This window comes from Bubalus bubalis, chromosome 23 (assembly GCF_019923935.1).
Source record: "Bubalus bubalis isolate 160015118507 breed Murrah chromosome 23, NDDB_SH_1, whole genome shotgun sequence".
In the NCBI taxonomy this organism is placed as follows: domain Eukaryota; kingdom Metazoa; phylum Chordata; class Mammalia; order Artiodactyla; family Bovidae; genus Bubalus; species Bubalus bubalis.
The window spans coordinates 34,597,017-34,624,593 of record NC_059179.1 but is presented as its reverse complement, the minus strand read 5'-3'; the positions used below and the strand labels follow the sequence as shown (position 1 = coordinate 34,624,593).

Sequence of the window (27,577 nt, the reverse complement as noted above, 5' to 3'; positions counted from 1 at the left end):
AAACCTCCAGACTGAAACTGCTCACCTTCTCCGGACGTGATTATGCAACTGTATTCAGTATACGTTTCCCCCGCCCAGTACACTATATATATATATAGACATATATATAGCTAATTATTGAGCAGCACTGGCGTGCCAAACCCCACTTTGCGTGCTAGGGTGATGACACTTCCCGTGCTCAAGGCTCACAGTCGGGTACTAGAGAGGAACGCACCAACAGTTTATTATTAAACAATGGCAGTAGGTGCCAAGCGGTAGGCATGAATGCGGTGTTATGGAAACCCCCAGGGCCTCTCCCAGAGATGAACTGTCTGAGGGGCAGGTAGGCAGCTCCTGCTGACTCCGCCCACGTCAGGTGCAAGACTAACGCATCAGAGCTGGGAGGTCACAATTTCAAATTCTCTTTATGTCCCTGAGTAAGATGAGTAGGGGCCAAAGGGTGAAGAGGGATCAGCTCCAAGGAGCGCGTCCTACAGGAAGCAATAACCTACTTGGATCGGGGAGGGGCGTGAGAGGTAGGGCCGGACTAGCTAGGCAGGACAGCTGGCTCGCCAGGATGGCCAAGGGGTGGCGAGTTCCGAAGACGAAGTGCCCTGGAAGGACGCTCGCCGAGCTGGAGACAGAGGAGCGTCGGCCCCGCCCACTGCAGACAGGTTCCCCAGGCCCAAGGTGCGTTGCGTCACGACGCCTTCGCCTCGTTGATTGGCTCCTCCGAGGAGCCCCGCCCCCTCAGCTGTAGCCGGGCCGGCTTCGGCGTCGCCGCCATCTTTGTTGATGTGTCAGCTCCGCGGGAGCTTGGAGCAGCCGCGGCGGAGGGAGCGTGCTTTTGGCTCTGTTTCCACCGCTGTCCCCACCGCCCCCGCACTTCCAGGTCTGCGGGGCCCCTCTATGGAGAAGTTGATTCCTGAGCGGTAGTTCCAGCAGCTTCTTTAGGGGTGTGGCCTGAGGCTCGGATCAGTGGGGTAAGTACCCTAGAGGGGCGCCCGGGGAGGACCCGGGAGTCGCGGTGGCGGCGCGGCGGGCTTCCCACCTCCTGCGCCATCCTGCACGTTCCGGGGCGGCTCCCTGGCCTGGCTTCTCGAGGGAGTTAGGTGAGCGCTGGGGAAGGAGTTCCCTCCTCTCTCTGCCTCCCGGCCGTCAGTCCCGGGCCGCTGGGGCCGGAGGCGGCGGAGGGGTCGCAGGGGCCCGTGGGGCCCGCGCCTCCTGAGAGGTCCGTAGAGAGCGGCAGAACTTAGGCCGCTGGCCGGGTCTCCCCGTGTGTACAACAGCTAAGCCCCACCTGCACGGCACCCCTCATGGACTCAGAGTCTGTTTCTCCTTTCCTCTCCAAGTTGTCTGTGTTCGTGTTTCGTGTTTACTGTAGTGACTTTAAACCCTTTTCCAAACACTTCCATTGCTGTGATTTTAAGCAATTTTAGAGACGATTCTTTGGGATCGTGGTTATGAGCGAAATCGTTCTTGGTATTTATATTGCCTCCCCCCCCGCCCCCGCCAAGGACATCAAGGCTTTTGATAAATCTTGGTTGCTAAGGATCAGATTTCAAATTTATGTGTCTGTCAAACCTGTAAAATGGTAAACCCCCTTCTACATGTCCCCTTGTAGCAATCTTGGGGAACAGTGCAGGTATAATTATTGATCGCCTGTTAACAATGGAAGAACTTTAGCTAATTTTTACATCTTGATTTTGCTTAGAGGAAAGAGGCCTGGATTTGAAACATCTGGGTTATCTTCGACTTGATGATCTTGTTACCTCCGAGAGTTACGTAGTATAGTAATGCCGGGCAGCCCCAGGCGTTTGGCAGTTTTCTCTGTGTCTACCTGTGTAATCTACCTTTCGTGCCTACCTTTTTTAATTTCTTCTAAAAGGATAGGTTGGGAGTTTTTCTGAGGACAATATGTGGCAAATCAGTGAAAGTGTTTCAAGAGGTATGCTGGCAGTCGCTCAAAAACAAACAAAAAAACACAACAAAAATTGTAAGTGTTTAGGTATGCTTGTGGGTGTAGCCTTCCGGACTGCTAACTACACCTTCATATTTGCAGAGTGTGGGAGAGATTAAGGTGTGAGAGATGTTAATAGTAAAACCGACCATCCGCTTGTGTATCTTCTCTATTCAGCTACTTTCAAATTCCTTATCCATCATTGTACAAAAATAGAAAACAGTGAAGATTGGTTTTGTTTTTCTTTTTCACTTTTTTCCTTCCTTTTTGGTCCTTTCCTATTATTTTAAATTCACTGGAAGATACTGAGTGATTCACAAACTTTGCAGTATAAAGAATTAAAACCCAAAAAAAAAAAAAAAAAAGAATTAAAACCCCTTGTTACATTGTAATGGGCGGGCATGTATAATCACCAAAGATTCTACCTGGAAATGCCTGGCTTACATTTATATTGGTTTTATTCTTTTTAAGACCTTTTCTTATTCATAATACCTGCATATAAATTCAGAGGTTCCTTTAAACAGTGGAGATTCCATACAGTATCATTGGTATTTCAGAGTCTTGTTTATTGCTAACAAGCAAGCAGTGGTGGAGCACAGTAACCGACCTTTAACCTTTTAGTCCCTTCAACCATAAACTAAAGAGTTGTTCTTTGATGCTATTCAGTGACAGCATAGCTAATGAGGATTGCTTAGTATAGTCTATTTAAAACCATCTATTTACAAATGATGCAGCCTTTATTTAGAGATTTAGAAAAAATCATTTTTTCCTTTGAAGAATGACTAATAATCTGTACTAGTTTTTCAAATTCATCTTAACAATTTCAAGTTAAAGACTCCTTAACCTGAAGTTATGTTTCTTTCACAAAGTTTAGATTTGTTTTTTTACCTCTTATCTCTAGTTTTAAATAATTAAAGCTGATTCTTGAATTTCTTATAAACATGTCACTGGGCTTACTGTGTTGGGAATATTATGTTCAGTGTCATTTCGGGGCAACCTTGGGAGCATCAGTTCAGTTCAGTCGCTCAGTAGTGTCTGACTTCTTGCGACCCCATGAACTGCAGCACTCCAGGCTTCCCTGTCCGTCACTAACTACCCGAGCTAACTCAGACTCATGTCCATTGAGTCGGTGATGCCATCCAACCATCTTGTCCTCTGTCATCCCCTTCTCCTCCCACCTTCAATCTTTCCTAGTATCAGGGTCTTTGCAAATGGGTCAGTTCTTTGCATCTGGTGGCCAAAGTATTGGAATTTCAGCTTCAGCATCAGTCCTTCCAATGAATATTCAGGACTGATTTCCTTTGGGATAGGAGCATAGATAACTTAAATTTTCGAGTAACCCTGTAATCTTATTATATCAGAAGCCACCTTTCAACTTTATTTCTCAGCTACTGAGATTTTAAAAATCTATTTGGGCTAAGAAGTAAACAAAAGAAGTACTGGTGTGAAGGGGCAAAGACAGAAAGTAGAAATCAAATCCAGCAAAGTGTCGATTGGATTGTGAGTACAGTTGCCTGTCGTTAAGAAACACGAACTATTCACCTGCTTCAGAGATGATCGTGTCATAGCTAATAATTTAATTTTTTGGTAAATTGCATTGTACCAAATTAACCAAGCCCAGGCCAAAGGTGGCTTCAAAATATAAACATTAACCAGAACTTCTTAATATAAGGCAGACTTAAAACTTACCTTTTTTAAAATTTTTTTAGGTTATTAGCTAGTCCCATTTTGAAAAGGAAACTGTCAACCCTGCCCACCTGTTTTTTTGTTTTTTATTTTTTAGTTTTTAGGTTTTTTGGGGGGGGAAATTAGCTGAAAATACTTTTCGTATTTTCGTAGAGTCATTTAAGTTTTTTTGGTGAGGTCTATACAAGGAGCTTCTAGATGAGATTTCTATGCTAATAACTTTTCTGATTTAAAAGTTACTGTAAGAGATATATAAAATTCCATGGATCTAAAATACCAAACTGATAATATGACATATAACTTGTAATGTGATATATGATGTGGCTACTTTGCTGCTTTTTCCTGGAGTCTTGACGGACCGTAATTTCTCTTGTTATCGTATCACAGGTTTTCGTACTGTTTGTGGGGGTGAGTGTCCTGCTGCATCTATTGCCCTGAGTCTTTTCACCATCTTTTTCTGTGTGTTATAGTATACATACTGTGAAATTCTGAATGCCCTGACCCATGGGTGCAAAGCTAAACAAAGCCCTACAGGGATAATTGACCTTGGCCTCATATGATACACTTTTTAAACTAATGGACAAAGAGCTAGTGATGTGTTTCACAAGGAAACGCAGTATATTAAAGTTGAATTTTACCAAAAAGCTCATTTACAGTGTGACTACTTTACAAATAAATCTTCCTTTTGATAGAACTAGTCTAGAGTTCTTTGAAATAACAAGCTCAGGTTTTAATCTTTTAAGAGTAGAATTAGGTTCGCCGTGTATAAACTTTGGTGTCAGATATTTTCATTACGTGAAATGAAGTTTTATGTCTCTGGTATGGGTTCTTTTCTGTTCATTATTCTGTGTTTTAAAACTTTATCCAGGAAAGTATTTATATTTTGTAGTTCATATCTATCAAAAATCAGACACTTGGGGGTTGTGATCAGTTTATGTTGGACTGAGGATGATTTTGGTTGCTTCTGATTTTAATTGTTTTATTAGAACATTATTAGAACTGGTCAGAAAGATAAGTTATCATTTTGTTTATTCTGTTTTCAAAGTGTTTTTGAGGAATGTGTAAAAGACCTTTGGCTGTACTTACTTTTTTCCCAAAGGACAGTAAACTGTTATATTGAAGAACAGGAGTGCCATCACAAGCTCGACTTGCTTATCCTAATGTACATTACTTGAGAAGCTACAGCTGGCATTATTTGAGACTCAAATGGTACAATTTGTCAGTTTAAAATTTGTAGTTTGTTATAGATAACATTTATGCCGAACTGAGTCACATGTTTCTGTTGGAGTTAAACACTCATATGTTTCTTATATAGCTTCTCGTGGAATGCTGACCTTCCAGTTACAATACTGTAAACAAAGAGTAAAATATTTAACACAGATTTTGTGTGTTGGTTCATTACACCAGAAAGTAAACTCCAGAAAGATACCTGTTTTATTCACTGCTTTGTTCTCAGCACGTAAGACAGTGCTGAACATAATACATATTCAATACATATGTGGTGAATAAATGAATTAATATCTAGTTGAGAAATGTATTTCTGGTTTGGCAGTTTTGTATGAGGTTTGTATGTTTGATAATCTAGTACCAAATGTCTGTGGATTTGGATTAGTTTGTATTTGCATTTATTGAGTAAGCTTTTTTCTTTTGTTGTTTGTTTATACTGCTAATTACTGGCAAACAAGAAATAGTATTAAAAGTTGTTAAAAACAGAGTTTTTGTTTATAAGGTTCTTATATAGGAATAATTTTGTACAGTTGCTGGTTAAGAATAAAATCTATGGTGAATAATGGTTGGCTTTAAGGCAAGTGAAGAGTGTTTCTTGACCAGTTGCCTACAGCTGATGAGCTCCAGTAAGAGCGAAACCACTTCTCACTCTGCTGAAACAGTTTTGAAGTGCGAATTGGTCCTGTAGTACTGTGTCAGAAACAGAAACAACCCTGGTGGGAAAAAAAGTCCTTGAATTAAGAGGAATTTTGTGACTTGGCTAAATTTAAATATAGTGTCTTCCCCTAATGAGTAAGAATTGCTAAAAAGTCAAGTAACCTGTGTTTTTTCTTACCTCAGCAAAAGAGATTGTAATTATAGTCACTCTGTCTGTATATGAGTGTGAATTTGATTTATACAAGCACTTCTTAACTAAAGCAATCTTATATACAAATGTATAGTTTTGCATCCTACCCCTTTAATATACGCCTAGGCTATTCCATCACTGGTAGCTTTAATGACATATACTCCTTTACCCCCACCCCTAAGAAAAAATTTGTACAGCAGCCAAATGGGCCTGCATCAGCATTGCCAGCTGGAGGCCCACAGGAGGACTCAGCTGACCGTGTTTCCCCTGCTTAGCTGCGGACAGTCAAGCACATGATGGCGGCCCCTCCCTGCAGCGTTCTTGTGTACTTACTTACTCTTGGTGATGGCTTTTTACATATAGACACACAAATCTTCTTTAACGCCTTTCCTTTTGCCCCGATCAGTATTCATTTGAACATCTGAAAACTGAGTTTGCAGACTAAGTGGTTATCAGATGCCAGTTTATATGGATACTTTTTCCAAAGATCATGGACATATTACTGAGAAACAATATAGAAAGTACTTGCCTTTTGATGTTGAACTGTGTTTGTGATAGTCGCTTAGTCGTGTCTGACTCTTTGTGACCCCAGGTATTGTAGCCTGCCAGGCTCCTCTGTCCATGGAATTCTCCAGGCAAGAATATTGGAATGGGTTGCTATTTCCTTCTCCAGGGGATCTTCCTGACCCAGGGATTGAACCCAGGTCTCCTGCATCAGAGGCAGATTCTTTATCGTCTGAGCTACAGCCTTCTTTAATTTGCAGAAGTTTGATATGTAAAACAGAATCTAAGCTGAGGTATTTATAGCAACAGGTATGTGTTTGTTCCTTTATTACCTAGATGAAGAGCCAGCAGAATGAGACATTTTTGTTGTTCTGTGCTATCTTGCACATAGCAAGTCTTCTTACAGCCAGGTTTCCACCCTCTAAATGCCTTCAGCACCCCCAGCTCATTGTGTAAACTCAGCCCCACCCTCACTGAGAACCATTGAACAGCATTTGCAAGAATGACTGTAAGTGTAGTAGAGAATATATTTGTTGGATTTGTTTATCTTTTTACTATTACTGTTATATTGCTTGGGATTTAAGAAGTTTGATTCAGTTCAGAGTGAGGTTCCTCTTCCTTGCGAGTATGGAGATCTTTTAAAAGGCTGTTGAGAAATGCCACAAGGAAGGCTATGATTGTGTACCTGATGAGTGTAAGTACAGTATGTTTTCATTTACATGAGAGGGGTTTTTTTGTGCATGCCATTAGGGAAAATTTGGAGGCGACATGACCTTAGAGTCTGTCCTTTAAGTATAATTAGGCTCTGGATAGACTGAAGGGAGGGTCTTCCTTGGTAGCTCAGCAGTAAAAAATCCTCCTGCAATGCAGCAGAAGTGGTTCAGTCCCTGGGTGGGAAAGATCCCCTGGAGAAGGAAGTAGCAACCGGCTCTAGAATTCTTGCCTGGAGAATCCCATGGACAAAGGAGCTTGGTGGGCTACAGTCCATGGGGTCACAAGAATTGGACACAAGTTAGGGGCTAAACTACTGCCACTAGACTGAAGGGCAGACTGGTCTAGATGAGAGCAAAGCCATGGAAATGTTAATGTGCACATTGTTTGGAGGAATCTAGAGTCGTCTGGTCAAGGGCTGGTAAGGTACAATAGTGAAATACTAGGATTTTAAGATTGTGTTGAGAGATAAGATTGAAAAAATAGTACAGTCGCAACTCTGAAGTATAAACATGAAATGTTCACATCCCCTCCACTTGCCTCTGAGGTACAGTCCTTTAATAATGTCTTGGTTTGGTGTCAAAACTCTTCTGCCACTTTTGATTACTAGAAAAAACTTATTCCAGGAATTACGACTGGTTTCACTTGCTTACAAAAGCAGACAACAAAAACATGTTAATCATAAACTCTTTCTTCTCTATAAAGAAATGTTGAAACTGTTAGTTCCCAGCTGCTCAGATTAAAGAAGAGATGTAATTTGGCTCTAAAATTTGTCCCCTCTCCTTCCTCTTAACTGGCCCTTTCAGAGTTGGGGGAATACCAGCCAGTGGAGGCAGAGTTCTCACTATCTGAAACTTGAAAGAGGGAAGCAGTAGCTCTGCCTTTACTCTGACTCATCTGGTTGTATTTGATGTGATCTCCCTGGAGGTGGTGTGCGTGGTGTTTTGGGGAGAAGGGGCAGTTCTGTAACTCCCTTGACCCTTGTGCCACCGAGGATTCACTTTGCAGGGCAGCTCCTGTGCCTCTGTGGCGGAGCCAATGTAGTGTACACTTAGCGCCTTCTCTGGATTGGATAACACTTACCTGGTGCCGTCTCAGGTCATCTGCCCTTATATTAGCCTCCTTGCTCCTTGACTTGGAGTTTCAGGAAGGAGAGCTGGAGCAAGGATGGAGTGAGATTGAGAAACCAACAGTTCAAGTGTTCAAATAGGAAGTTATCAGGCCTGGGTTGAGTTGCAGGAAGGGGACACTGACAGCAGAAATGAGGGTGTAATTGCAGGAAACATGAAATCAGTAAAAGAATATGAGGCTAAAGGAAAGAAAGAGTCATGACTAGGAAAAACGATAGCATTGACAGAAATAAAGGATGAGGGGTTCTCAACCTTAGAAGCTATTGTTGTGATTCTGGATTTAGCCATTTTTTGAATTGAGCCACTGGAAATGCCACTATTCGTGTGAGATTATTATAGATGTAGAAGTAGAGTGAAAACAAAGAGGTAATTTGTTATCTATAACTCAGGAGCATAGGGATGAAACCAAGTGCGCATCAACCATGAGCTTGTGGCTTCAGTGATCACACTGGAGGAATTCTAGCAGGGAAAATAAAGCTGTGGACTGAACCCTGGGGAACGTGAAAGCTGGGTAAGAAGATAACCATTGTTTGTGTGATGCTTTTCTGTCGACAAAGCACGGCACACAGACAAGCGCCATAGAGTCATCACTTGAAAGTTTCTTCTGACTTGGTCAGTCTATGCTGGAGAGTCACAGACTCATTCTCTTTCAAACAGATTCTTTATCTTCTGTCCATTACATTTGGTCAGCTTTGAGCTCGACTTCAGTAGCTATCACATAACATTGACTAGTTATGACTAGTTATGATGTTTGAAAGCACTTTTTAGATTGATTTCCAAATTTAAGATTTCAAATGCAGCAGCAACACATTCATAAGTTGTATCTTAAAATTAGTTATTTTGAGGAAGGTAGTGGCTTCCTTCCAAATGAGGAAGCCACATAGTGGCTAAGGTCCCTGTTTGAGAATTATTTTACTTTGTCCTTGATTTGGAATACGCCTTACTCATAAGGGTTTTTATTAACTTACTGCATTTATTGTTATTGCCTAAAGCAAACTTTTATTGCCAGTGTGGACTTTGTCTTAGTTGTAACATACACACAGCAAGATAATAATGATAATTTGTTTAGAAATACGTTGTACAAGTAGGTAATTTATAGTATTAGGGCCAATGTCTAATTAGTTGATGCCAGGATATTTAACAGGCAAGCTGGTCTTCTTTTCCTTTCTTAGAATTCTTCATTAAGATTGTTGGGATGTTCTATGTTTTTTTGTCTCAGGATAATTTTTGAAGTTGACTAATTTTCAGAAAATAGCTAGCTAAGTAACCCTCATAAACAGCTTAAAAAAATACATTCTAACATTGTTGAATTAGGTTTGTAAATGTTCCTTTTATGAGTGAAGCAATGCAAATGGGGTCCATCTGAGTTTTGCTGAGCATTGTGTGTTCTTGATGAGAATGTTTGGAAATCACTATGATACTTCTTTATCCCAGGGAGAAACATGAATTCCTGCCAGGAATCCTTTACACCTTGACTTCTTTCAGCTCAGCTATAGGTGTCTGGGCTGTAGGCAGCTGTGTTTTATTGTCTAGTTTTCCTTTGGCAGTTAATGTACATTGTTTTATTACCTTGATTTGTAATTTCTTGCCTGTTGTTTTCATTGCTATCTGATTTCAGCAATAGTTTGTTGTAAGTTCTTTACATAGTCTTTTTTTCCCTTGTGGAGCTGAAGGAATTCTATTAATAAACAATTCTTGGGCACTAATCTCATTATTAGTATCATTGTGTACCCAGCATCATGGGACCAAACTGCCGCTGAAGTGAAGTGGTAGGACTGGATAGAAGGAGAACAGAGTGAACCTGTGTGGTATCTGACCTGTGGTGACTCATTTGGATCAGCTGTTTTATTCTTTTTTTTTTTTTCCCCTCCAAGGAAAGAAATTTTAAAGAACTATTACTGGTAAAATGTGTAGCCTTAGTTTTTCCACATCATAAAATGCATGCAACTATATATGGGGTCTTGGTTTAAAAAAAACTTTTTAAAAATGTGTGTTTTGACTTTCTTAGATGTAAGACGAAGATCAGAAGCAGATTTGAAGACTTACACAGTGAATCGGTGCCAGTCAGCATGTCGGAGACAGAGCACATAGCCTCCATTTCCTCTGATCAAAATATTGAGAAAACGCCGGAAACAAAGGAAGGCTCATGCAACTCTTCTTCTGGTGATGAAAGCAGCAGCTTAGAAAATGAGTCCAAACTGTTGTCATTAAACTTTGATCAAACTTTATGTCAGCCTAATGAACACAATAATCAAACTGAAACACAGGAAAACTATATTCCAGATCATGGTGGGGGTAAGGATTCCTGTGCTAAAACAGACACAGGCCCAGAAAATTCTGAACAAATAGCTAGTTTTCCTGGTGGAGATTTTACAAAGCAAGTTTTGAAAACAAGTGAAGCAGAACAAACAGTCACACAAATATTGGCGGAATTAAGGTCATCTACATTTACAGAAGCAGGTAATCAAAAGACTTACTCAGAAAGTCTTTATGATACAGACTGCACCAAGAAACTTATTTCAAAAATAAAGAATGTTTCAACATCAGAGGATTTGTTGGAAGAAATAGAATCTGAACTCTTATCTACTGAGTTTGCAAAAGAACACCGAGTACCAAATGGAATGAATAAGGGAGAAAATGCATTAATTATGTTTGAAAAGTGTGTGCAAGATAAGTATTTGCAGCAGGAACACACCATAAAAAAGTAAGTTTTTTATTCTTTCAAGTCATTTTTTACATGGGGATTAAAGATTAAATTCTTTAAAGTATCATTTTATTTACTTGTATTTCCGCAGTAGAGCCATGCACATAAGTAGTTAAGTTATTGAGCAAATGTCAAGTTTGCCTAGTTAATACATAACTTCTTTTTAGGATGTGATATTTTCATTATTTTAGAAATAGTAGGTAAATAGTGTTTTTAAGAGTGTTATATATAATATACCTATGTTAAATATGTTAGCATATATAGAAATGTTTATATCTATAAAGCCACTGTTTTGAATATGATTCAAAATTTGTTTTACATAGAAGTCTTAATATGTTAAGTTTAAAAGAATAAATGTTGTATTAAAGTGTAAGTTCATTAAAGATCTAGAAATGTTTGTAAAGACAGCTCAATTTTTTCAGTTTTAAAAGAATGTAAAGCATTACATTGTCAGAACTAAGATAAATTCAAAAGGAATGAGAAGTCGTGAAATTAAAAATTTTTTCTTAAAATCCCCACTAAATTTATTGGTTAAAAAAATTAAAATTTAGAGAACAGAAGAATTGGTATATTATCATTCAGTAAATAATAACGTAGTTAATTTTTGCCTTCTCTTCAATTTGTGGAGTTAATTTCTATTTTAACAACAGTTTAAATTTCATTTTATCTTTTCTTAGTATTATATCACCCTGTGTTTTTATTTTATATTTATATGTGTCAGTGATGCATATATTTATATACTCTTATAACCCTTATAAAGGAAAATAAAACTTGCTAGCCTTCATTAATATAGACTGATTCCTTTTTTAAAAAGTGATACTTTAAAAAAGTTTTTTGGAATGGGAGGGGCATGTGTAGAGAAAGGGGAGGAGGAAATTGGTTTATCCAATGAATTTTAATCCCAGTATCCAAAGCCTTTTTTTCTTATTTTTTATTTTTACATTGTGATAAAATACACATAGCATAAAATTTGCCACCTTAACCATTTTTAAATGTGCAGTTTGGTAGTATTAAGTATATTCACAGAGTGTGCAACCAGCACCATAGCTTTTCATGGATTTGAAGCTCTATATCCATCAAACAACTCCCTGTTCCCCCACCCTAGTTGCTGGTAACCACCATTCTGTCGTGCTTTCTAAGAGTTTGACTGCTCTCGATACTTCATGTAAATGAAATTGTACAGTATTTGCCTTTTTGTGACTGGCTTGTTTCACTTAGCGAATGTCCTCAAGGTTCATCCCAACTGTAGTATGTGTTAGAGTTTCTTTCCTTTTTAGGGTTGAATAATAGTCCACTGTATGTATATTGTATATTGTTTATCTGTCCATCCGTCAGTGGACATTTGGGTTGCTTCTACCTTTTGACTGTCTTGAATAATGCTGCTGTGAACATGAGTGTACAGATATCTGTTGAGACTCCAGATATCTCTTGATACTTTCTTAATACTGCCTAAAAACTAATGGCAGCTACTGCTGCTAATAACTTTACTGGAATGCTGCTGTTATGGAAAAAACTATGATTTTATACTTGAACGATCAGTTTTTCTGCCATTCTTGCTTTTCTGGGTAACATCCTTATTTCCAGAAGCTGAAGTTGAACGGTTCTATGAAGACCTACAAGACCTTTTAGAACTAAAACCCCAAAAAGATGTCCTTTTCATTATAGGGGACTGGAATGCAAAAGTAGGAAGTCAAGAAACACCTGGCTGCTGCTGCTGCTGTGTCGCCTCAGTCATGTGCGACCCTGTGCGACCCCATAGACGGCAGCCCACCGGGCTCCTGCGTCCCTGGGATTCTCCAGGCAAGAACACTGGACTGGGTTGCCATTTCCTTTTCCAATGCATGAAAGTGAAAAGTGAAAGTGAAGCTGCTCAGTCGTCTCCGACTCTTAGCGACCCCATGGACTGCAGCCCACCAGGCTCCTCTGTCCATGGGATTTTCCAGGCAAGAGTACTGGAGTGGGGTGCCATTGCCTTCTCCGAGAAACACCTGGAGTAACAGGCAAATTTGGCCTTGGAATATGGAATGAAGCAGGGCAAAGACTATTAGAGTTTTGCCAAGAAAATGCACTGGTCATAACAAACACCCTCTTCCAACAACACAAGAGAAGACTCTATACATGGACATCACCAGATGGTCAACACCGAAATCAGATTGATTATATTCTTCGCAGCCAAAGATGGAGAAGCTCTATACAGTCAGCAAAAATAAGACCAGGAGCTGACTGTGGCTCAGACCATGAACTCCTTATTGCCAAATTCAGACTGAAATTGAAGAAAGTAGGGAAAACCACTAGACCATTCAGGTATGACCTAAATCAAATCCCTTATGATTATACAGTGGAAGTGAGAAATAGATTTAAGAGACAGAGTGCCTGATGAACTATGGAATGAGGTTCGTGACATTGTACAGGAGACAGGGATCAAGACCATCCCCATGGAAAAGAAATGCAAAAAAGCAAAATGGCTGTCTGGGGAGGCCTTACAAATAGCTGTGGAAAGAAGAGAAGCGAAAAGCAAAGGAGAAAAGGAAAGATATAAGCATCTGAATGCAGAGTTCCAAAGAATAGCAAGAAGAGATAAGAAAGCCTTCTTCAGTGATCAATGCAAAGAAATAGAGGAAAAAAACAGAATGGGATAGACTAGAGATCTCTTCAAGAAAATCAGAGATACCAAAGGAACATTTCATGCAAAGATGGGCTCGATAAAGGACAGAAATGGTATGGACCTAACAGAAGCAGAAGATATTAAGAAGAGATGGCAAGAATACACAGAAGAACTGTACAAAAAAGAGCTTCACGACCCAGATAATCACGATGGTGTGATCACTGACTTAGAGCCAGACATCCTGGAATGTGAAGTCAAGTGGGCCTTAGAAAGCATCACTACAAACAAAGCTAGTGGAGGTGATAGAATTCCAGTTGAGCTATTCCAGATCCTGAAAGATGATACTGTGAAAGTGCTGCACTCAATATGCCAGCAAATTTGGAAAACTCAGCAGTGGCCACAGGACTGGAAAAGGTCAGTTTTCATTCCAATCCCAAAGAAAGGCAATGCCAAAGAATGCTCAAACTACCACACAATTGCACTCATCTCACACGCTAGTAAAGTAATGCTCAAAATTCTCCAAGCCAGGCTTCAGCAATACGTGAACCGTGAACTTCCTGATGTTCAAGCTGGTTTTAGAAAAGACAGAGGAACCAGAGATCAAATTGCCAACATCTGCTGGATCATTAAAAAGCAAGAGAGTTCCAGAAAAACATCTATTTCTGCTTTATTGACTATGCCAAAGCCTTTGACTGTGTGGAACACAATAAACTGTGGAAAATTCTGAAAGAGACGGGGATACCAGACCACCTGACCTGCCTCTTGAGAAACCTGTGTGCAGGTCAGGAAGCCACAGTTAGAACTGGACATGGAACAACAGACTGGTTCCAAATAGGAAAAGGAGGATGTCAAGGCTGTATATTGTCACCCTGTTTATTTAACTTATGTGCAGAGTACATCATGAGAAACTCTGGGCTGGAAGAAACACAAGCTGGAATCAAGATTGCTGGGAGAAATATCAATAACCTCAGATATGCAGATGACACCACCCTTATGGCAGAAAGTGAAGAGGAACTCAAAAGCCTCTTGATGAAAGTGAAAGTGGAGAGTGAAAAAGTTGGCTTAAAGCTCAACATTCAGAAAACAAATATGGCATCCGGTCCCATCACTTCATGGGAAATAGATGGGGAAACACTGGAAACAGTGTCAGACTTTATTTTTCTGGGCTCCAAAATCACTGCAGATGGTGACTGCAGCCATGAAATTAAAAGATGCTTGCTCCTTGGAAGGAAAGTTATGACCAACCTAGATAGCATATTCAAAAGCAGAGACATTACTTTGCCAACAAAGTTTCGTCTGGTCAAGGCTATGGTTTTTCCTGTGGTCATGTATGGATGTGAGAGTTGGACTGTGAAGAAGGCTGAGCGCCGAAGAATTGATGCTTTTGAACTGTGGTGTTGGAGAAGACTCTTGAGAGTCCCTTGGACTGCAAGGAGATCCAACCAGTCCATTCTGAAGGAGATCAGCCCTGGGATTTCTTTGGAAGGAATGATGCTAAAGCTGAAACTCCAGTACTTTGGCCACCTCATGCGAAGAGTTGACTCATTGGAAAAGACTCTGATGCTGGGAGGGATTGGGGGCAGGAAGAGAAGGGGACGACAGAGGATGAGATGGCTGGATGGCATCGCTGAGTCGATGGACATGAATCTGAGTGAACTCCGGGAGTTGGTGATAGACAGGGAGGCCTGGCGTGCTGCAATTCATGGGGTTGGAAAGAGTCGGCAATTCATGGGGTTGGAAAGGGTTGGACACGACTGAGTGACTGATCTGATCTGATCTGATTTATACTTTCATCTTTTAAAGTTTCCCTTTGAGATTATTCCTGATACTTCTTTCTACTTTCCTTAGATTTTGAGTCTTGACCACTTTCATAATTCTCATGTAAATTATAAGATGTTATAGATTTGATAATAATAGCCGGAAGACTTAGTGTGCCTGGCACTTTCCATGTATTAATGCATGGAATCCTCACAAAACAACTCTATGTGGTATGAACAGTTATTATTCCCATCTTACAGATAAGGTACCTGAAGCACAGAGAAGTTAAGTAACTAACTTGCTCTGGGTCACAAGTTACTAAATGACAAAGTTAAAATCTGAACTCATTTAGTCTGGCTTAAGTGAATTTTTTAAATGTGCTTATCAGAAACGAACAGGTTACATGTTATTAAATTTAACTAAAATCATTAGGAATACAGTAGAAAGTTAAGTCCTCTTTTGTGCTCTATCATGTCAGGACAGAGGCAGCATTGTAGACGGGGGTAATGAGCACAGTTGGGAGGTTCCCACTGCCAGTTGCAAGGTTTGTTTGCTTAGTTAAGTCAGCCTCTCTGAGACAAAGATTTTTCATCTGTATGAAGGAGACAATACTTACCTGATAGGATTGTTTTGAAGACATTAAAGGGTTAAAATATTATTACTTTAAATCCCAAGTTATTTTTATTATGCATGTAATATTTTAGATTTCAAATAAAATGCTTTATGATTCAGGTTAGCTCTAAAATAACTTGTCTTTTTTTCTTTTGCCTTCATTCAATTTCCTGTAAAGAAAACTACCTTTTAGTTGCTTTGGCTTAAATTTTCATGAATGCATCTATTTGCAAATGTCTTTGTTTAATACATCCACCCCCCCACCTCTTTTTTCATTCCCCTATTTTCTAACATCATATTATTATCCAATGTCCCAACCAGATTTTTAATTAGGAGCAATTATTTGTGTATGGGATGTGTACTTGGCATATAAGAATAATAATTTCAGGGCTTGCTGTTCTTCACTTCTCTCTCCCTAAATTGTTTACTTTATGAACTATAGTCAGGATTCTTGTGCTTCTAGTTGTTTTCTGCAACAAATTGAGTGTTCATCTTTGTCATATACTCTGAGTTAAATCACTGTGCCGTAAAAGGCTTGAAGAAGCTTGTATGCTACACAGTTTTCTGTTCCCAAACATTTTCACAACGTTCCTCCTCACTGCATTCCTGTACTATGAGAGAGGTCTGTCCTGATTACCTGAAGTATAGTCATGCTGCTGCTGCTGCTAAGTCGCTTCAGTCGTGTCCGACTCTGTGCAACCCCATAGACGGCAGCCCACCAGGCTCCCCCATCCCTGGGATTCTCCAGGCAAGAACACTGGAGTGGGTTGCCATTTCCTTCTCCAGTGCATGAAAGTGAAAAGTGAAAGTGAAGTCGCTCAGTCGTGTCTGACTCTTAGTGACCCCATGGACTGCAGCCTTCCAGGCTTCTCTGTCCATGGATTTTCCAGGCAAGGGTACTGGAGTGGGGTGCCATTGCCTTCTCCGTAAGTGTAGTCATAGTTTAACTCATTTTCCCTGTCCTCTTGCCATTTTTTTAGTTTTCTTAGTAGAACTTAATCACAACTTGGCATTTCATTATGTATCTATCTATTGTTTAATTTCTCTCTTAGAATGTGAGCATCACAAGTGCAGGGATAGTTCACTGACATACCCCGGAAGTATAGACTAGTGCAGGTACATAGTAGGTGCTCAGTCAGCATTTGTTGAGTAATTGAGGGATCTTCAAAGTAGAAGATGGCAAGGAATTAGACCTGGGTCCAAATCTAATCTTCACCCACTTACTATGTGTGTTAGTTGCTCAGTCGTGTCCAACTCTTTGAGACCCCATAGATTGTAGCCCGCCAGGCTCCTCTGTCCATGGGATTCTCCAGGCAAGAGTACCGGAGTGGGTTGCCATTTCCTTCTCCACTTACTAAGTATATGACCTGGAATAAGTTCTAGGCTTCATTTTTGGTTTGTTTTTCAAATTCATAAAGCATACAATAATGATTTTATAGACTTATTAATTTATAGACCTGAAAATTAAATAATACATTTAAAGCTACACTTAGGAAATAGTAATTGTGCAATAAATGTTAAATAATAGCTGTTGCTGTTGTTAGTAATCCTAAAATATTAGCTGTTAACCCTCTTAGGTATCTTATTTTATAGTTTTAAGTACTTTTATGGGTAATTTTTAAGGTTTTATTTATATTTTTTAGATAACTCAAAATGAAATTTCTGCTCACACTTTATTACTTTACGTTGACTGCTTCTGTAATTAGAATACCATTAAATATTAAATTAGAATATCATAGATATTAAGTTAGAATATCATTAGAATTCTAATTCTATTCTAATTTAATATCTGCTGCTGCTGCTGCTAAGTCGCGTCAGTCGTGTCTGACTCTGTGCAACCCCATAGATGGAAGCCCACCAGGCTCCTCTGTCCCTGGGATTCTCCAGGCAAGAACACAGGAGTGGGTTGCCATTTCCTTCTAATGGTATCTAATTCAGTCGTGTCCTACTGTTTGCAGCCCGATGGACTGCAGCCTCCCAGGTTCCTCCATCCATTGGATTTTCCAGGCGAGAATACTGGAGTGAGGTGCCATCGCCTTCTCCAGGGGAGGATCTTCCCAACTCAGGGATCGAACCCTGGCCTCCCTCTAAGCCACCAGGGAAGCCCAAGAATTAGAATGTCATTAAAATCTAAAGTGAAATTTTTCCTTCTCAGCATTATTGACATATGGGGGCAGATCATTTTTTGTTGGTGGTGGGCTGCCCTGCATTGTAGAATGTTTATCAGCAACCCTGCCTCTACCCATAGAAAAGCTGTAGCAATGCTTTCCACAGTAGTGACTTCCAAAAGTGTCTGTCTCCAGACACGTGCTTGGAGGGGAAACACTGTACCTGATTGACCCTGACTGATTTGAAGGGACTCCAGTTTTGAAGGGATGGAGCACATAATTCGTATGCCTTAGACATAAAAGAGTGTGGTATTCTTTATCTGCTTATATTTCACTTAATTTGAAAAATACAGATTTCTAGAAAAAGGGTAATAGCCTGTTTGCCAGAAAATGTTTTGTAAAGTATAATATGTTGTTCAGTCACTCAGTCGTGTCTGACTTTTTGTGACCCCATGGACTTCCCTGTCCCTCACCAGCTCCTGGAGCTTGCTCAAACTCATGTCCGTTGAGTTGATGATGCCATCCAACCATCTCATCCTCTGTCGCCCCCTTCTCCTCCTGCCCTCAGTCTTCCCTAGCATCAGGGTCTTTTCTGATGAGTCGACTGTTCACATCAGGTGGTCATAGTATTGGATCTTCAGCTTCAGTCCTTCCAATGAATATTCAGGGTTGATTTCCTTTAGGATTGATTGGTTTAATCTCCTTGCTCTCCCAGGGACTGTCAAGAGTCTTCTCCAGCAGCACAGTTTGAAAGCATCAGTTTTTTGGTGCTCAGCCTTCTTTATGCTCCAACTCTCACATCCGTATATAACTACTGGAAAAACCATAGCTTTGACTATATGGACCTTTGTTGGCAAAGTGGTATCTCTGCTTTTTAATAGGCTGTCTAGGTTTGTCATAGCTTTTCTTCCAAGGAACAAGGGTCTTTTAAATTCTTGGCCGTAGTCACCATCTGCAGTGATTTTGGAGCCCAAGAAATATATCATTACAAAAGAATTACTTGGAAATATTAGTTTATTAATCATAAGTATCTCCACCTCAGTCTGCAAACAGATTATTTTCTACATTTTAAATTATGTTTTACTTATACTGGCCTTTTTATATTTAGGTTAATTAAAGAAAATAAGAAGCATCAGGAACTCATCTTAGACATTTGTTCAGAAAAAGACAATTTAAGAGAAGAACTTAAAAAAAGAACAGAAACAGAGAAGCAGCATATGAACACAATTAAACAGGTAAAAAGACAAAAATCTTGGAAGTCTGTTCTTAAATACATTCCTGAAAATTTGTATATAAATGGAAGTTCTGTAAATTAAATCATACTTTAAATGCAGAAGATTGCTTGGTATGTGAAGCATTCTCTCTTATGAAATAGGAATCCTAGCCTTATCTTTCTGTTTTATGTAAATTAATATTTTTATATGATATGTGTGGCAGTATTCTATCTATAATAGATATCTGAGAAGGAAAGACTGGCAGTCAAATAGATTGTTTCAGAAGAAGCAGTATATACCTAAACGTTTGTATCTGGCCTTAGAAGGTTTTACAGCTTATGCATACGTGCATGCTAAGTCGCTTCAGTTGTGTCCCACCCTTTGTGACTCCATAGAGTGTAGCCCAATAGGCTCCTCTGTCCATGGGATTCTTGAGGCAAGAATACTGGAGTGGGTTGCCATTTCCTCCTCCAGGGGATCTTCTGACACAGAGATCGAATCTGCGTCTCTCACATCTCCTGCATTGACAAGCAAATTCTTTACCACTAGTGCCAGCTGGGAAGCCCTTTTGAGCTGATAGTTCAATGTAGTTCTGTTCTTAGTATTTTATAAACTATACTGAAGGCTGACTCTCTTACTTCAGATTTTATCTGGTTAGCTAGTTTCCCCAAGCCTTTCCTTTCCTTTCTTTTTTTAAAATGTACTGTGATGCTTGGATCAGCAAAGTGCGTATTCTAGACTGGTAGCTCACTGGTTGCTCAGCTGCTCTTTATCTTTTTGAGCTGCTTTTTTTTTTTTTCATTTCCCTGGTAGCTCAGCTGGTAAAGAATCGCCTGCAATGAAGGAGACCCCAGTTCAATTCCTGGGTCAGGAAGATCCGCTGGAGAAGGGATAGGCTACCCCCTCCAGTATTCTTGGGCTTCCCTTGTTGCTCAGCTGGTAAATAATCTGTCTGCATTGTGGGAGACCTGGGTTCGATCCCTGGGTTGGGAAGATCCATCCTCTGGAGAAGGGAAAGGCTACAACTCCAGTACTCTGGCCAGGAGACTTCCATGGACTCTATAGTCCATGGGGTTGCAAAGAATCAGACATGACTGAGTGGCTTTCACTTTCACTTTTCTTCCGTGGAAAAGGTTAGAAACATGGTAGCCTTAAAAGTCTTTCTTTTTGCCTCATCTTTCACAGAAAGCTGTATAATGAAAATAAAAGTAAACAGCTGGTAATACCATAATGAAAAGTTAAACCAAGTTTCACTTACTTACACTTTGTTATACTTAATGAAATTATACTTAATCAGGAAAGTTTAATCCTGATTTGTGTGTGTGTGTGTCGTCTACCACATGTAGACCAAATTTAGAATTTTAAAGTGAAGGTGCCTTAATTTTAAAGTGTGGGGCTGAATATGAATTTTGGTAGACAGATCACTGCTGATGACCAGAAACTTCAAAATAAAGAGATGAAGGCTAACCAGAGCTGTTCTTTTCTTGAACTTGTTAGTGGTTGTGCCTTTTTAAAAGCTGAAAATTCGATTGACCTTTCTTTTGCTAGCCAGTATAGCAGAGTTTTCTTTCCTTATTTTATCTTTGAATCTGTACCACTTAATATGGCTGCCTATAGCCATCATGATACTGGGCATGTAAAAGGTGGCTAGTCCAAATTCAGAGGAGATGTAAGTGTGAAATATGCACTTCAAAGACTTAGTACAAAAAGGGGTAAAATGGCTCAGTTTTTTTAATGTTCACTGCCTGTTGAAATGATATTCTATATATGTTGGGTTTAATAAAACACTTATTTCACCTGTTTCTTTTTACTTTTTAAAATGTTGCTACTAAAAAATTGGGCTTGTATTGCTGTTGGGCAGTGTTGTCATAAGGAAAAGTAGTACATGTGTACCATATGTAAGCTAACGCGTAGGGTTTTTTATAGCAGTTTCATTGATATGTAATGCACATACCACTTAATTCACTCATTTTAGTATACAGTTAGGTGGTTTTTAGTTGTACATTTTGTCACAATTCTAGAAAATTTTATCACATGAAAAAACTGCAAGCCCGTAGTAGTCACCCCTCATTTCCCTCCAGCCCCTGTCAGCTGTCTCTCCTCAGCTCTAGCGGACAACTACCTACTTTCTGTCTCTCTATATATTTGCCAGTTCTGAATATTTCATATAAATGGAATCATATATGCTTCCTTTTCCTTCATATAAGTGGAATCATGTAATATCTAGCTTCTTAGTGTAATTTTTTCAAGATTTCTATCAAGTTGTAGCTTTTACAATATTTAAGATTAGGGTTATGGGTTAGGTTTATAGATTTATGTCTACCATTTTTGAGTATTTTATGTCTGTAGTTTCTTTATGTCTTTTTTGGTATGTTCCTATTTTGTTTCCCTATTCCTCATTTACTGCTTTATATTGCATTAAGTAAATATGCAACATTTACATTTTTTTCATGATATTTTAACTTTTTTGAGTTATTTTATTGATAATTACTCTAGAGCTTACCATCTTTCTTCTCAGAGTCTGCTTCAGATTTATACTGACTTAATTCTAATGATATATTGGAACATCATTAATGTTTACTTTTTATGTCTATGGCTGAAGTATATTCTTGAATTCTTTATGCTCATATATATATAATTTATATTTATTTGAAATGTTAGTGGTCTTTTTTTTGTAGCTATAAAAATAATCTGGAAATAATTTTCTTTACAGTTGGAAACAAGAATAGAGGAACTTAATAAAGAAGTTCAGGCTTCCAAAGATAAAGTATTAGCTCAAGACATTGCAGCCAAAAATGCAATTCAGCAATTACACAAAGAGATGGCCCATCGAATGGAACAGGTATTTTTCAAATCATCATTATTATTAACTTTCTGTTGACTTTTTGCTTATTTAACCCTGTTAGATAATTTTAGACATTAGTGTGTATTAGGAATAGGATTTTAAAAATGCTAAAGCATTACATAAATGTATGTTAACTACAAAAGACTTCAACTCTTATTTCTGTGATTCTTTACAATATGCTGACCCTGAGCAATAGGAATGTTACATGCTTAACACTTATACTATCAGTTCTCAAACCTTTTATACTAATTAAAGAAAAATATAGAGGATAAGACATTAATAAATGGATAGCTTTAATAAACCCAAACATAGTTTCATTAAAATAACTGTTAGAATTAGGATTATATTTTAAAATAAAAACAGAATGATAATAAATTGTACACAATAACAATTCAAACAGTAAAACATGTCTTCTTCCAAACCTTTTCTTTGTATGAGGATAAAGAAACTTGTTAATATAGTCCCTGCTGGTCATTTTCCCAGAGCACAGGGCAGGTTAGGAAAGAGTGGAAAAGTGATCTGAAGGCATAAACAGAATATAGCATCTGTATTAGCCAAAGGAAGTAAAATAGGAAAGGGAAGAAGCAGATGTTAGTGACATTAATTTGTTCATCGTATCATTTCTTTTTTATGATTTCATGACACAGGTCCCCAAAATGTGCAAAAATCAAAAAATAAATTGGTGATATTGTAGGAAAATATTATTTGTTTTTATTTTTACTTTAAAAACCATGTTTTATTAATGCTAGATACTTTTTTCAAAGGCCAACAAGAAATGTGAAGAGGCACGCCAGGAAAAAGAAGCAATGGTAATGAAGTATGTAAGAGGTGAGAAGGAATCTTTAGACCTTCGAAAGGAAAAAGAGATACTTGAAAAAAAACTTAGAGATGCAAATAAAGAATGTGAGAAAAACACTAACAAAATTAAGCAACTTTCTCAGGAGAAAGGACGATTACACCAGCTGTATGAAACAAAGGTATCACTTTTGCTATTGTACCTTACCTGAAGCTTATTCTCTTTGCTTTTCCTTATTTAATCAAATAATCATAAATTAACATGGTTCAACCACTGTTAAACATAAAGCTGTTTTTGTTAGTTTACCTTCAAAGAATGTGAATGCTTTAACAATTCCAATATCTTGTTAGTTACTGCAAAACATTTTTCCTGTGAAAATATGAGAAACTGACACATGTTGTTTATTAGATCTTTTTTAAAACTTTCTTTTAAAATCTACATGTTGTAGAAATGACTTCATGCTTCAAAGGAAGATTTTACTTTCGTAAAAGATACACAGGAAAGTGAAAGTCACTCAGTCATGTCCAGCTCTTTGCGACCCCATGGACTGTACAATCCATGGAATTCTCTAGGCCAGAATACTGCAGTAGGTAGCTGTTCCCTTCTCCAGGGGATCTTCCTAACCCAGGGATCAAACCCAGGTCTCCCTCATTGCAGGCGGATTCTTTACCAACCTAGCTACCAGGGAAGCCCAAGACTACTGGAGTGGATAGCCTGTCCCTTCTCCAGGGGATCTTCCCAACCCAGGAATCGAACTGGGGTCTCCTACATTGCAGGCATATTTCTTTAACAGCTGAGCTACCAGGGAAGCCTAGTTTTTGAGCTAGAAGTATAATTTGACCAGAATTTTAATGTAATGCTCATAGAATAGAATTTGTATTTTTCTTGCAGAAAAACATGTTTTTAGATGCTGTTTAAAGAGATTTAATTACTGAGCTATTCAGAGCCTTTGCTTTTAACTAACAGCCTCATGGCATAGTTTTATGTCCAGCAGGTTATCATTTCTTGATAATCAGTGTTATTTTCTACTAAGTTTTAGTTTAGCAATGTTGTCATTGTTCTCAGTAATTCTGGCAAAACCAATTTAATTTACATTTCACCTTATGTTATCCTTTTGGGAAGCACCAGAGGTATGCTTATACTCACAAAACATAATAATCGGTTAAAGTATAAATGTTAATCATCTTATATCTGTTCATTGGTTTTAGGATTTTTACTTTCCTCTTATGATTTAAACTTTAAATCAGTTTTATCGCTTGTAAGCCATAAAATGCTAGCCCCTGGATTGCACTGATAATCTTGAGATATGAAAGACACACAAATGATTGTTGGTTGTTTAAATGAAAAATATGACCAAGTGATATTATTTTAGGAAGGTGAAGCTACTAGACTCATCAGAGAAATAGACAAATTAAAGGAAGATATCAACTCGCACATCATTAAAGTAAAATGGGCACAAAACAAATTAAAAGCAGAAATGGATTCACATAAGGTAAGTACTGTAACACAGTGGAAAAACTATTAGAATCGGTTTTAAGAACAAATATAGCAATAGTTATTAATCAGGCGTAAAGCTTATTTTAGTGACTCCTGTAGTATAGCTTGAGCCAAAATATTTCGTGATTCAGTTCAGTCCAGTCGCTCAGTCGTGTCCGACTCTTTGCGACCCCATGAATTGCAGCACACCAGCCCTCCCTGTCCATCACCAACTACTGGAGCCTACCTAAACTCAAGTCCATTGAGTCGGTTATGCCATCCAGCCATCTCATCCTCTGTCGTCCCCTTCTCCTCCTGCCCTCGATCTTTCCCAGCATCAGGGACTTTTCAATGAGTCAGCTCTTCGCATCAGGTGGCCAAAGTATTGGAGTTTCAGCTTCAGCATCAGTCCTTCCAATGAACACCCAGGACTGATCTCCTTTAGGATGGACTGGTTGGCTCTCCTTGCAGTCCAAGGGACTCTCAAGAGTCTTCTCCAACACCACAGTTCCAAAGCATCAATTCTTTGGCGCTCAGCTTTCTTTATAGTCCAACTCTCACATCCATACGTGACCACAGGAAAAACCATAGCCTTGACTAGACGGACCTTTGTTGGCAAAGTAACATCTCTGCTTTTGAATATGCTGTTTAAGTTGGTCATACCTTTCCTTCCAAGGAGCAAGCGTCTCTTAATTTCATGGCTGCAATCACCATCTGCAGTGATTTTGGAGCCCCAAAAATAAAAGGCTCTCACTGTTTCCACTGTTTCCCCATCTATTTGCCATGAAGTGATGGGACTGGATGCCATGATCTTTGTTTTCTGAATGTTGAGCTTTAAGCCAACTTTTTCACTCTCCTCTTTCACTTTCATCAAGAGGCTTTTTAGTTCCTCTCCACTTTCTGCCATAAGGGTGGTGTCATCTGCATATCTGAGGTTATTGATATTTCTCCCAGCAGTCTTGATTCCAGCTTGTGCTTCTTCCAGACCAGCATTTCTCATGATGTCCTCTGCATATAAGTTAAATAAGCAGGGTGACAGTATACAGCCTTGACATCCTCCTTTTCCTATTTGGAACCAGTCTGTTGTTCCATGTCCAGTTCTAACTGTTGCTTCCTGACCTGTATATAGGTTTCTCAAGAAGAAGGTCAGGTGGTCTGGTATTCCCATCTCTTTCAGAATTTTCCACAGTTTATTGTGATCCACACAGTCAAAGGCTTTGGCATAGTCAATAAAGCAGAAATAGATGTTTTTCTGGAACTCTCTTGCTTTTTCGGTGATCCAGCGGATGTTGACAATTTGATCTCTGGTTCTTCTGCCTTTTCTAAAACCAGCTTGAGCATCTGGAAGTTCACAGTTCACTATTGCTGAAGCCTGGCTTGGAGAATTTTGAGCATTACTTTACTAGCGTGTGAGATGAGTGCAAATGTATGGTAGTTTGAGCATTCTTTGGCATTTCCTTTCTTCGGGACTGAAATGAAAATTGACCTTTTCCTGTCCTGTGGCCACTGCTGAGTTTTCCAAATTATGAAAAGCTACTTCCTTGCATGATTTATATGTTAAATTAGATAGGATTTTTTAACTTTGGCTTTTTAAAATGTATTGATAATGATTTGGCTGCACTAGGTTTTAGTTGTGGCATTTGAAATCTAGCTCCCTGGCCAGGGATCAAACCTGGGCCCACTGCACTGGGGGTGTGCAGTCTTAGCCACTGGACCACCAGGGAAGTCCCTGTTATCTCTTTAAATAATTCAAGTTTGTAGAAATGTTAGTTGCAAGGAGATGGACACGACTGAGTGACTTAGCACACATGCAGGAACTGTTAACCTTTGGATATTTGTATATAATATTATCAGAGAAAACTGTAGGGATAGGTGTCTATGTTCAGTTCAGTCGCTCAGTCATGTCTGACTGCTTGCGACCTCACGGACTGCAGTACACCAGGCCTCCCTTTCCATCACCAACTACCAGAGCCTACCTGAACTCATGTCCATTGAGTTGGTGATACCATCCAACCATCTCATCCTCTGTCATCCCCTTCTCCTCCCACCTTCAATCTTTCCCAGCATCAGGGTCTTTTCAAATGAGTCAGTTCTTCACATCAGGTGGCCAAAGTATTGGAGTTTCAGCTTCAGCATCCGTCCTTCCAATGAATATTCAGGACTGATTTCCTAGTAGGGTGACAATATACAGCCTGACATACTCCTTTCCCTATTTGGAACCAGTCTGTTGTTCCATGTCCAGTTCTAACTTTTGCTTCCTGACCTGCATACAGGTATCTTTAGGGGCAGGTCAGGTGATCTGGCATTCCTATCTCTTTCAGAATTTTCCACAGTTTATTGTGACCCACACAGTCAAAGGCTTTAGTATAGTCAATAAAGCAGAAATAGATGTTTTTCTGGAACTCGCCTGCTTTTTCGATGGTCCAGTGGATGTTGGCAATTTGATCTCTGGTTCCTCTGCCTCTTTTAAATCCAGCTTGAACATCTGGAAGTTCACGGTTCACATTCTGTTTTAGCCTAGCTTGAAGAATTTTGAGCATTACTTTACTAGCATGTGAGATGAGTGCAATTGTGTGGTAGTTTGAGCATTCTTTGGCATTGCCTTTCTTAGGAATTTAAATGAAAACTGACCTTTTCCTGTCCTGTGGCCACTGCTGAGTTTTCCAAATTTGCTGGCATATTGAGTGCAGCACTTTCATAGCATCATTTTTTAGGATTCGAAATAGCTCAACTAGAATTACATCACCTCCATTAGCTTCGTTCATAGTGATGTTTCCTAAGGCTCACTTGACTTCACACTCCAGGATGTCTGGCTCTAGGTGAGTGATCACACCATCATGGTTATCTGGGTCAATAAGATCTTTTTTATAGAGCTTCTACATCTTTGGCTGCAAAGAATATAATCAATCTGATTTCGGTATTGACCATCTGGTGATGTCCATGTGTAGAGTCTTCTCTTGTGTTATTGGCAGAGGGTGTTTGTTATGACCATTGCGTTCTCTTGGCAAAACTCTCATTAGCCTTTGCCCTGCTTCATGCTATACTCCAAGGCCAAATTTGCCTGTTACTCCAGGTATGTCTTGACTTCCTACTTTTGCATTCCAGTCCCCTATTATGAAAAGGACATCTTTCTTGGGTGTTGGTTCTAGAAGATCTTGTAGGTCTTCATAGAACTGTTCAACTTCAGCTTCTTCAGTGTTACTGGTTGGGGCATAGACTTGGATTACTGTGATATTGAATGGTTTGCCTTGGAAATGAACAGAGATCATTCTGTCGTTTTTGAGATTGCATCCAAGTACTGCATTTCAGACTCTTGTTGACTATGCTGGCTACTCCATTTCTTTTAAGGGATTCCTGCCCGCAGTAGTAAATACAATGGTCATCTGAGTTAAATTCGCCCATTCCAGTCCATCAT

The 27,577-nt window shown here is 39.3% G+C and overlaps 1 protein-coding gene across 2 annotated transcripts in view; it reads left to right on the top strand.

The window, feature by feature from the left end:
- The first annotated feature begins 732 nt into the window (after positions 1 to 732).
- The window catches only part of CCDC186 (coiled-coil domain containing 186), a 46,672-nt gene continuing 19,827 nt past the window's right edge, over positions 733 to 27,577 (top strand). The window contains exons 1-6 of one of the 2 annotated variants that reach the window (XM_006076960.4): positions 733 to 962; positions 10,053 to 10,748; positions 18,940 to 19,066; positions 21,759 to 21,887; positions 22,655 to 22,867; positions 24,059 to 24,178. In XM_006076960.4, the coding sequence (XP_006077022.1) occupies positions 10,114 to 10,748; positions 18,940 to 19,066; positions 21,759 to 21,887; positions 22,655 to 22,867; positions 24,059 to 24,178 (1,224 nt within the window). In that variant the 5' untranslated portion in view covers positions 733 to 962; positions 10,053 to 10,113. Of the gene's footprint in view, positions 963 to 6,376; positions 6,513 to 10,052; positions 10,749 to 18,939; positions 19,067 to 21,758; positions 21,888 to 22,654; positions 22,868 to 24,058; positions 24,179 to 27,577 lie in introns of those variants that run through there. The other variant, XM_044935425.2, reaches the window with a different exon arrangement.